This window comes from Bos indicus x Bos taurus, chromosome 21 (assembly GCF_003369695.1).
Source record: "Bos indicus x Bos taurus breed Angus x Brahman F1 hybrid chromosome 21, Bos_hybrid_MaternalHap_v2.0, whole genome shotgun sequence".
Classification (NCBI taxonomy): Eukaryota; Metazoa; Chordata; class Mammalia; order Artiodactyla; family Bovidae; genus Bos; species Bos indicus x Bos taurus.
The window spans coordinates 45,503,323-45,515,091 of NC_040096.1; the positions used below are offsets into that span (position 1 = coordinate 45,503,323).

The 11,769-nt window shown below is 35.0% G+C and overlaps 1 protein-coding gene across 1 annotated transcript in view; it reads left to right on the forward strand.

Annotated features, from left to right (window-relative positions):
- Nucleotides 1-11,352, forward strand: part of PSMA6 (proteasome subunit alpha 6) — a 24,435-nt gene extending 13,083 nt beyond the window's left edge. The window contains exons 2-7 of the mRNA XM_027521144.1: nucleotides 4,082-4,176; nucleotides 4,540-4,621; nucleotides 5,348-5,503; nucleotides 7,836-8,014; nucleotides 9,261-9,355; nucleotides 11,126-11,352. Of these exons, the coding sequence (XP_027376945.1) occupies nucleotides 4,082-4,176; nucleotides 4,540-4,621; nucleotides 5,348-5,503; nucleotides 7,836-8,014; nucleotides 9,261-9,355; nucleotides 11,126-11,183 (665 nt within the window). The 3' untranslated portion in view covers nucleotides 11,184-11,352. The remainder of the gene's footprint in view (nucleotides 1-4,081; nucleotides 4,177-4,539; nucleotides 4,622-5,347; nucleotides 5,504-7,835; nucleotides 8,015-9,260; nucleotides 9,356-11,125) is intronic.
- The last annotated feature ends 417 nt before the right edge of the window (nucleotides 11,353-11,769 follow it).

The window sequence follows — 11,769 nt, forward strand, 5'->3', positions numbered from 1 at the left end:
TACCACCATAGTGGTAAAATTCCTTCTGAACACTTTGAGCTGCATTCTGCAAGTTTTGTTATATTTTACCATTACTACTCAATTCAAAATATTTTAAAATTTCCTTTGTGGTTACTTCTTTGACCTATGGATTATTTAGAAGTATGGTTTTAAATTTTCAAATTTAAAAAATTTCCAAAATATAAGGTTTCTAGCACTTTACAATACCATCCATTTCCCCTGTGTGCCCATTCCATCCCAGGCTAATCAACTTTTTCTCATCCATTTTGTAAAGTGTGTCTCCGGTTGTCAGCATATATTTGAATCTTGCTTTTTTATCCGTTCTGACAGTTTATGCTTTTCATTGGAGTATTTCATCTATTAACATTTAATGCAATTGTTAACATGGTTAGATTTCTCTTTTTTTGACATGGCTAGATTTTTTTTTTTTAATCAATTCTTTTTTTTTTAATTGCTTATTTAATAGTTTTTTAAAAATCAATACATTTTTTTAAAGCTTTAGTTTTCTTTTTTTTCTTTTGGCTGCTTTTTTTTTTTAATTTTAAATTTTATTTTATTTTTAAACTTTACATAATTGTATTAGTTTTGCCAAATATCAAAATGAATCCGCCACAGGTATACATGTGTTCCCCATCCTGAACCCTCCTCCCTCCTCCCTCCCCATACCATCCCTCTGGGTCGTCCCAGTGCACTAGCCCCAAGCATCCAGTATGGTGCATCGAACCTGGACTGGCATCTCGTTTCATACATGATATTTGACATGTTTCAATGCCATTCTCCCAAATCTTCCCACCCTCTCCCTCTCCCACAGAGTCCATAAGACTGTTCTATACATCAGTGTCTCTTTTGCTGTCTCGTACACAGGGTTATTGTTACCATCTTTCTAAATTCCGTATATATGCGTTATTATACTGTATTGGTGTTTTTCCTTCTGGCTTACTTCACTCTGTATAATAGGCTCCAGTTTCATCCACCTCGTTAGAATTGATTCAAATGTTTTCTTTTTAATGGCTGAGTAATACTCCATTGTGTATATGTACCATAGCTTTCTTATCCATTCATCCACTGCTGGGCATACACACTGAGGAAACCAGAAGGGAAAGAGACACGTGTACCCCAGTGTTCATCGCAGCACTGTTTATAATAGCCAGGACATGGAAGACATGGCTAGATTTTAACTTATCATTTTATTTATTTCTGTTTGTCTCTGTTTTGTTTGCTTGTTTTTTCCTCAGTACCTCCTCCCTTGCCTTCTTTTTGATTATTTGAACAGTTTTTGGAATTTCATTTTAATCTATTAGCCTTTTGGCTACATCTTAGCATTTTTTAGTCTTGTTTTAAGAATTATAATATATATGCTTAACTTCTTTCCATCTTTCTTAGAGTTAATGTTTATCATTTCACAAAAAATGTACAAGCCTTAAAACATTGTAAGTCAACTTACTCCCTTTCCTTCTGTAAGTAATACATCTCCATATTTTACAAACTCCATAAATGTTATAATTTTTGTTATGTATTTTTAAAGAATTAAAGAGAATAAGTCTTTTATATTTATCCAGGTATTTACCATTTTTTGATGTTTCTTACTTCTAAAGATTGGGTTCTCTTGGTACTATTTTCCTTCAGCCCAGGGAACTTCTTTTAGCATTTTTGTTGCAGATCTGAAAGTGTCTGTTTTACTTTCATTCTTGAAGGATGTTTTTGTTGAAAATAGAATTCTGAATTGATGGTTTTTCTTTCCACAATTTAAGGATGTTCCACTATCTTCAGGTGAAATCCATGGAATTTAAATCATTGTTCTCTTGTATGTAATCTGTTCTTTTTCTCTGTTCTCAACGTTTTCCCTGCTTTTGATTTTCAGGAATTGGACTGTAATGAGTCAGGGCCTTTTTATTTATCCTGCTTGGAGTTTGCTGGATCTTCAGTGTGGAATTTTATGTCTTCTGCCAAATTTGGAACATTTTAACCATTATTTCTCAAATTTTTGTGTCTGTTTTGGGTCTCATTCTTTCCTCTCCAGTTAACACACTTATACCTGTTGATATTAATCTGCAGACTTGTATTTTTAAATCTGTTTTCTCGGTGGACCACTGGTTAGGACTCCGTGCTTCCACTGCAGGGGCACGGATTCTATCCCTAGTCCAGGAACTGGACCCCACATTGTCATGCAGCAAGGCAAAAAACAAAAAGTATACTTTGATTCATTTTTCATACTCTCTGCTATATTATCTCCATTCTGCAGTTAAGTCCATTTGGTGAATTTTTTAATTTTAAATTGTATTTTTTAGTTTTGTGATTTCTACTTGGTTCTTTTGTACTTTACTGAAATTTCTTTCTTCATCTTGAATATTTTTATTATGTCACTGAACATAGTTTTAATAACTTTGCCTGCTAATACAACATCTGGATCATCTAAGGGTTGGTCTCCTATAAGTAGATCACATTTAACTATGTTTTGTTTTCTTTTTTAGTATGTTGAGCAATTCTGGATTATATCCTGGGCATTTGTAAATGTTGGGTTGTAAAGACTGGATTTTGTTATGTTCCTCCTTCTAGCAGGCAGTTAATTGATGGCAGCTTAAATCTCACCTTAATTCTTTTATCCTAGCTAAGATGCTTGGAGTCTGTCTTTTGTTATGTGTGGTTATGGAATCAGCCAGAGATTTGGGCAATAAAGACATTGAGGATCTCCCTCTCTCCTTTCTCTCCCTCATTCTCCAGCAGCTGTGATTACTCCCCCAAGCTGTTCTCTAGCTCTTCAGGTCAAAAGGACTGAATTTTCTGTGGGTGTTTAGCCCAGACTAGGGCCTGCAGGCAAGCTGTAAGTCATGAAAATGGGAGGTTGACCCCACTCCATTCCCTTCTTCAGGCACGGACTCCCTCTCTAGAATCTGTGTACTTTTGGCCTCTCTCTGGTATCTTTGGGCTAGTTATTGTTTTGGCTAGAGTTTATAGTTTATCTGGAGGATTGATCTGGTACAGGCTTTATTGATCATATGAGAAACAGAACTGAGAAGCATTATGAAACATATTTTAGAAATTATTTGTGGTATAATGAGATGGTAAAAACAAGTTATTATAATTTGATAAAGGATTTTTATCACAGCTCCTATTAAAGGTAAGTTCTTTGGTGTCATAGGTAATATCTTCCTTAGATGAGCCTCATCACAGCGGCTTTTTGAACCAAATGAGACCAGGCCTCAGACCTGGTGTGCAGAGTAATACTTGACAGAATTTTGAAAGCATTTATTATGTGTCAGATGTAAATAACAACTGGAGTAGTGAGTGATTTTTTTCTTCTATATTTCCTCTGTATTTTCTACAGTGAGCATATATTAAATTTTGTTGCAGTTTTCCTGTTTACAAAATACGTTTTTATTAAGTTTAAATATTACAGAAATAAATAACATTGAAAGGGATAGTCTCATCTGTAATTCTGCTCTCCATAGGCAGTCTCAACTAAACCATGTGGTACCAAAGTAGTTTGTTTTTATAAATCACTTTGATCAGCTGTTTTAACGTGGGAGTGGTTTGACAGCAACTAGAGAAGTGCACAAGCTGTAGTTTGTTATAGATAAACTAAAGAATCCAATAGTGTAAGTAACGTGAAAGTTGCAAACAACATGATCCAGAAATTTTCACCTTGGTAGAGAGGGTAAAAAAGATAACAACAATTAAAGCTGCATACAATCAATTAGTTATTGACCGAAAGTTAACAGAAATAATAAATTTTGAGAAAATGTAAAGCACCTAAATTTTACCCAGGAAAACCAGACGTGGTAGGAATAATGGCTATAAAACAGATTTTTTTTTTAATGATAAAACAATTGATAAAGATTTGATATGATAAAAATTGATTATTGGAAATTTAGTGTTTGCTCCTGATGAAAATGATCAAAATGAAAAGAAATACAGTTGGTTTAATCATGGTTTATTATTATCATTATTATTTTGATTTTGCATATCTCAGATGGCATTCCATGTTAATCAAGCTGTTTATTTTTAATGACTGTTTATTACTGAATTGCATGGATCTATGATCATTTATTTTACATTTTAAAAAATCTGTTCTATTTTCCAGAATATGCTTTTAAGGCTATTAACCAGGGTGGCCTTACATCAGTAGCTGTCAGAGGGAAAGACTGTGCAGTAATTGTCACACAGAAGAAAGTACCTGTAAGTAGTACTGCCCAGATAGGCAGTTGTTGCAGAATGCAATGTAAGAATGTCTCATGAGTTTGTACAAGGGTATATTATTATCTGTATATGTTATTTCTATAAGCAAAATGGCATTTCTAGGTCTTTTGTCTTCAGGTACCTCAGAACATACTTTGGTGAGCTAAAGTTCTTGTCCACAGAAAACATATCATCTTAAAAAGGAAAACAGAGTAGTGCCCACACCTCCATTTTTTATTGGTTTTAACTGTAAAATGAACAGAAGACATTTATAGTTCATTGTTATAATTCCATAATGTTTTTTTATCACTACACAGAGACCTGTGATTTTTTTGTTTTTAATTATCTTGATTTGTTCTTTAGGACAAATTACTGGATTCCAGCACAGTGACTCACTTATTCAAGATAACTGAAAACATTGGCTGTGTGATGACAGGAATGACAGGTGACTGGCTGATACTTACTTAGATTTGTTATTTTCTTCACATTATTTTTAATTTTAAAAGGCTTCCCTGCATATCTGATTTGCAGTCTTCCAAGGCTAGTATCAGTCTTCGGAGTATTGTGTGCTTTTTTGAAACCGTAAGTTTAATAGAATTAGATATCTATGCTGCTGTCAGGGAAACTGAGCAAGGCCCCTCTCAAAAATGATTGATTTCATCTATGAAATGGTTTAGTAATTTATTTCATCTATGATATGGTTCATAATTTAAGGGGACATAAGTCAGTATATCTCAAACCTGGTGATAGTGACACTGGTTAGAAGTAGGTGACAATTGTGAAAATAACTTTGGGTTTCTGTTTTCTGAAATCAAGGGAACATTCAAGTCTACACAAAGGTGGAGAGAAACCTTATTCTTTCTCCTTATACCTTGTTCTTTGGGAGATTATTAGACACTTTTAGAAATTATTGTGATGGCTGATGAAGAAGAGTTCAGCATAAAAGAGCAGAGCTATCTCTGTATAGGACTTCATCTTTTACATTTTTTTCCTTGTCACATACTTATTGCTGAGTCATTCACTGTATGTTGGTGGGAGAAAAAACCATTGTGGACCACTTCTGCTTTCCTTAAGTCATAATGAGATACATGCATATGTTGTGACAGTTACCTGGCTTTGAGGTTCATGCTTTCCTTCTAACGAAATAAACCTTTGTTTCTTATGCTCTAAGCTGACAGTAGATCCCAGGTACAGAGGGCACGCTATGAGGCAGCTAATTGGAAATACAAGTATGGTTACGAAATTCCCGTGGACATGCTGTGTAAAAGAATTGCTGATATTTCTCAGGTCTACACACAGAATGCTGAAATGCGGCCTCTTGGTTGTTGTAAGTATGCAAACAAGTCTCCCAAATAATTAATGAATTCAGATTGTTTTTTAGAGAACATACATTAAGAAAGTTATTTCAGCAAGACTTGGGTTTTGAACATGTGGTTTGGAAAATCATGAAAGGTGAGAAAAATCTTTATAATAAATGGGTGTTGGAAGGATAGGATTCACAGCAGTCTTTTAGGCACACCTTTAAACATGAGACACTATTAGGCTTTTGTAGTGGAGATTCCACTGCAACTCTAGATTACTAGTTGAGTGAAAATGCCTAAATTAGGCATCTTAACATTGTAGTTGTTTCTTTTGACCACCCTAAAGATTCAGGGTCACACACGTATGCCTGTGATTCATATACTTTATATTTTATATACTTTATAGTCATATAAAGAAGAATAAATTTCTTCTTTTAAAAAACAAGTAAAATTTTATTGGGAGAGAAATAAGATTTATTGGTTTAAACTTAATGGAATAAGTTAGCCTGGAAAATTCAACATGTCTGTTTCAGACAGCATGTCATTTATTTATGAGAATTAAAGCAGTCAGTGTAATGATTGACCTATTACTTAAAAAAGTCTCCCTTGATTTCTTCAGTGATACTCTTCTCCTCTGCCTCCTCACTTTCCTTAGTTTATCCTCGTCTACGGGTCCCTTAAATGTTGTTCATCAGGTTTCTCTCCTTGGTCCTTCTGTCCTCTTTGTTTTGTCTGGGTAATCTCATCTGCTTTCATGGCTTTATTTTACTATCTCATCTATATGTCAGTCACTCCCTCATTAGCTTTATCCCAGTCTCTTCCTTCATGTCCCACAGATACTTCAAACTTGAAATCATTGCTCTTTTCCTACTCTCATCCTCAACTTTTTTCCTACCCCCACCTCACCTTCCCTGGTCTTCTATTTAGTCAGACTATCAAGCTTTACTGCAGAATATCTGTGTCACTTTTCCATCATCTCTTGCCTTTGCCACCTATTTTACCACCTTTCTCCCTTCTTACTCTTTCCTAGACTGTTCCATATTGCTACCTGAGTTGTCATCCTAGAGTTTTGTTGTTTTGTTGTTAATATGATGTGCAGGGTCCCTTACAGTGTATTCCCAAGTTGCCTCTTTCTTGTGCTGCATTTCTCTGTCCTGAAACTGCTGTAATACATGGATCTTTTTGTCGTTCCTGGGTGTGTCCTGACCCATTGTGTCCCTTTGTGTGTGTTCCTTTTGCCTTGATTGCCCTTAGGTTCCTTATCATGTGTTAAACCCTGCTCATCTGGAGTAAGGAAGTGTTAACTACCCCACCCCCCAGGCAGTAAGTGGGTATCTCTTTTGTGGTGTCCTTGGTACTTCCTATTGTATGTCAAGTGTAAAATGTAAAGAAATGTTATGGATAACATAAGACACTATATTAAAAAGGTTCAGATGGGGTTAAGCCCTTCTTTGTTACCTGTTCTGCTGAGTAGAGAGAAGTTTGGCGGTGGTGTTTATCTTAATTGTATGTCATTATAATAACATTTAATATGTTATGTGTACAGAATTTAGAATTTGGTTTATACTGACTAGTACAGGAATATATATCAACAGTAACAAAGATGGGCATTATAGATAGAGGTAAGCAACTAGTCCCTAGGTTTATTTCACTTAGTGCCAGCATTCCCAAGGTGAGTTCCATACACTTTGAGTTCTCTGGAACCTTAATAGGTAGTTCCTAAATTAAAAAAAAAAAAGTATTCTATGGTCAAATAAATTTAAGAACTACTGAGGTAAAGTAGATCAGCTTACAGCAGAAGATTTTAGAACACTTAATATGCTTCTGTATATTTTCTAAAAATAATATGTGAAAAGTCTATTTTCCAAATTTATCTGACCAGTTAACATCTTGAGGGGTTGGGGTTCAGAGGAACATGCTTTAGGTAATAGCAGGGATTAGAAGATTGTTTGTGTGTTACATTTGTGATCATTTAGACCTTTTAAACTCTGTGATAAAACCTTTTGCAAAGTGGAGATTTATTACCTAATTTATCTGTGGAGATAAACTATGTTTTGTTACTAGTTTTCTTAAAGCAAAACATTTTTTTAAAAATTTTTTAAAGAATTCTGAAATTGGCTAACTTGATTTTCTTTGCTTTCATGAGTTTCCTTTTCTATATAACATCATTTAATTTCCACGTTTATTGAGCACTTACTATCTGTCACCCATTAAAAAACCTGTTCTCAGGAATTACATATATGTATATATCCTAAAAAAGCCAGAGTAATTAACAGATATGTGACAACACCAAGATAAGATGAAATCTGGTTGTATGAAGGTTTAAGATATTTAATGAGGGTCTTTTTTTCTGTTTAGGTATGATTTTAATTGGTATAGATGAAGAACAAGGCCCTCAGGTGTACAAGTGTGATCCTGCAGGTTACTACTGTGGGTTTAAAGCAACTGCAGCAGGAGTTAAACAAACTGAGTCAACCAGCTTCCTTGAAAAAAAAGTAAAGAAGAAATTTGATTGGACCTTTGAACAGACAGTGGAAGTAAGTTAACTGAAAGGAGCTGACCTTTTTTTTTAATGCTATTTAGAATAATGAAGATGGTTGCATAATTGACAATCTTTATAAGCTATTCCTGGGATATTCATGATATCCAAATTTGTCAGGTTAATAGTAAAATTGGTGTCACATGGGAACCGTGAGGACTGCTTTATTCATCTAATTCTCTGTCTCATACTGTATTTGAGACTGCTTTCAGCAAAACACATAAAATGGGAAAATATAACTGAGAGTCAAGTCAAGACCAGGCCGAAAACCTGCATGGCTGGGATTTAAATTAGACTTAAGCTAACCGGAAGCAGAAGTGAGAAAGTTGAGTCAGTAATGTTGCTCTTACGGTCCTAAAAGAAAAGCAGTCACACACCAAGTTTTCAGGGAAGCAGATATCTTCATAGTAAAATAGTATGCTCACAGGAGGACTTGACAGAGAAATTATAACTGGAATGCCTAGAGTCAGCATTAAGCAGTATTCTTGAGGGGATTGTTGGTTATGATTGGGAAGTTTTAAATTGACAGGACAAGCCAAAATTCCTATACAAGTACTTAGTAACAACCTTAGACTAAAGAAGCTTCTTATTTATTGCCAAGAAGTTAAAAACAAAATTTTAGTAAATTGTTGAAAAGAAGGTCTGGGATACAGCAATTCTGAAGACTAACATGATTCTGATAAACAAGAAAGGAAAAATTATCATCTAATACTTTGTTTGGTTGGCAGTATTATCATATACTAACAGGAAACGTGAATCTCGTTCTTATGTGGGAGGTACTGTTTAAATGTCTCTTAAGTTTTTTTTTTTTTAATTGCAATTCATAGTTACGTGAATTAATTAATCACATCACGTACAAAGCCACTTAAAACATTCTTAAAGTATTATCACTGTAAATTCCTTAAAAGAAGGCTATATTTATCTTTTATCCTCTCCACGTCTTACTCCAAGTACTGAGCCTATTGTGTGGCATGTAGTGATCATCAGGTAAACAGACTGTTTTGTCTTAATTACCCTGTTTTTCTTGTGAGATGCCTTTCATTTATAGCTCAACTTGGTATAAACAAGTTTCTTGTTATTGGCAGGCAACATCTTAGAATTAAGCAATCTGTGTGGCTGTTGAACTACCACCTCAAAAATGAATAGCTTGTGGTTAATTCATGAGTTGAAAAAGATTAGGATGAGAAAAATCTTGGAATCTCTGAAAAATTCTATATTATTTTAAATATTGATACTTTTTTCAGACTGCGATTACATGCCTGTCTACTGTTCTATCAATTGATTTCAAACCTTCAGAAATAGAAGTTGGAGTAGTTACAGTCGAAAATCCTAAATTCAGGTGAGATATATTGTTGGGTAAGGTACTTAAAGAAGTTTGCCTGGTGATAAATTCTGGTGTAGAAAGGCGGAGGTATGTTGGTTCATTGACCTACAACTTGAAGAAAAAACACTTTTTTGAATGAGTTAGGTTTTTCCCTAGCACTTGAGAGATCTGGTTTTGTTGTTATTGTCGTTTATTTTACTGTTTGTTTAACTGCGTCGGATCTTGGTTGCAGCACGCAGCATCCTTGTTGCACACTCTGCTTGTGTGTGGGCTCCAGAGCTCACAGACTCGGTAGTTGCGGCGCACAGGCTTAGTTGCTCCACAGCCTGTGGGATTTAGTTCCCCCATCAGGGATTGGACCCGCGTCCCCGTGCACTGCAAGGGGGATTCTTAACCTCTGGACCACCAGCAAGGTCCTGAGAGGTCTGTTTTAAAACTTATTGGATGTCTCCTTAAAACAGACATAACTGCTTTTTTTCTCATTTTATTTATTTTATACCTAATACCAGAAGTGATATATAATAACCTCTTTTATATAAGGAGTAAAGTAAGTATAAGAGTTTTTCTTTTTTTAGCTTAAGGCCGATAGAAATTCAGCTCCAAACTAGTAGTTTTCAGATGGAGCTTTGATTATTTAGTGGTTATTTAAATGGAGCTTTGAAGAACAATATGAAATACTGATGTACATCAGACCCTATCTGGGTATCTTTGAAACCCCCAGATTTTGCATACAGCTAATTGAATATCTGATGCTGGACTGGATGCTTGTCTGTTCTTACTCACAGCTTCCATGAGTCAGGTCTGTACTGGGTGCTTAACATGTTATCAGCTCACTTAATCCTCCCAGCAGACTTTTACCATGAACCTGATACTCTTGTGAATAGAGAATGTTTCTGTTAAATCACAGATGCAAGGAAGCTGCTGGAAGGCATGTTAACTGTTACGTGTATTTACTTTTAGGTCAGAATTAAAAAAACACATGTCAAGTTTAGGGCTGGGGAACAAAAGTAGTAAACTAAGCTTAACCAGACCTTTCAGAGCTTCCTTAGTACATTTTTCTAGTTTGTCCTTTTTGTTGCCTTCGGGTAAGTGATATAAACTTGAAAGATTTAAGAAAAACTTATAGAACTTTTTTAAAAAACATAATTGAATTCCCCTTTATCCCCTGGAGGAAAAGATTGCCTTTTTTTTTTCTTTCTTTCTTTTTTTTTAAAGCAGTAAAATTCCAGCGGGAGCAATTTCTCTAAAGGACCTCCAATTAGTTTTTGTGTTCTATTCTGAGACCCTTCTATAACCTTTAAAATCTTTATTTTCATCTACTAGTTAAATAAATAAGAAACCAAAGAGCCTATGTCTTCAGAAAACTCTTGTATCATTTATAAATTGTGATAGTATTTAAATAATAAATAGAATATATATATATTTATATATATAAATAATAGCTAGATAGTAAGTATTTAAATAATAAGCATAAACAACTGTATAAACTACTTGCATGCACACAAAGTCACTTCAGTTGTGTCTGTGCAACTCTGTGGACTGTAGCCCGCAAAGCTCCTACTGTCCATGGGATTCTCCAGGCAAGAACACTGGAGTGGGTTGCCATGCCCTCCTCCAGGGCATCTTCCTAAATCAGGAATCAGGTGGGTATCAACCTATCAAATTGGGTGATAGGTACACAAAAGGTCATTGCTATCCTACTTTTGTATGTGTGTGTTTATTTTGCATAATAAAAGGTTTTCAAAAAGTAAATAGTTGTGGGGTTTTTTTCCCTTTGCCTTCCAGGATTCTTACAGAAGCAGAGATTGACGCTCACCTTGTTGCTCTAGCAGAGAGAGACTAGACACTGTAGGTAGTTTACCAAATCCGTGACGCCACTTGCCTGTGTGTTTGGTAACAACAGACCAACATTTTGGGGGCCCCTCGATTGAAAAAGGAACTTCTCCCACTCTTGCTGCCACTGAAATGGTTAGGACTCTGTCTGTATAAATAAAACCAATGCTTTTGGAAAATAATCGCATCCTGTCTTTTTTACCTTGAATTTAGAGTATTAAGTCTTCGGTATGTGCACACTGTTAAATTAATGTTCACCACCTTCACATGGTAGTTTTTATTCATCTTTGTTGAGGGATCCACGTTTCTTTGGCTTAAGGAACTTAATAGCCAGAAATTTAAACTGTAGCTTGTATGGCATAATTAATAAATCACAAACTAAAACTCTGGTTTCAAAACTTGCTCTGAATGTAGTAACTTGGCGTGGGAAGCCGTCTTTTTTACAATTCCTCATTCATTCCTGAACTTGAATTCCAAGTACCATTGGAGGTTTTAACTATAGTAAAATGATTAGCTTTATTGATCTTCAGTAGTCGAGGTACACATTTAATCTATACTCAATAAGAACCAGTATTTTTAAGAGCAGAAATTGTAGT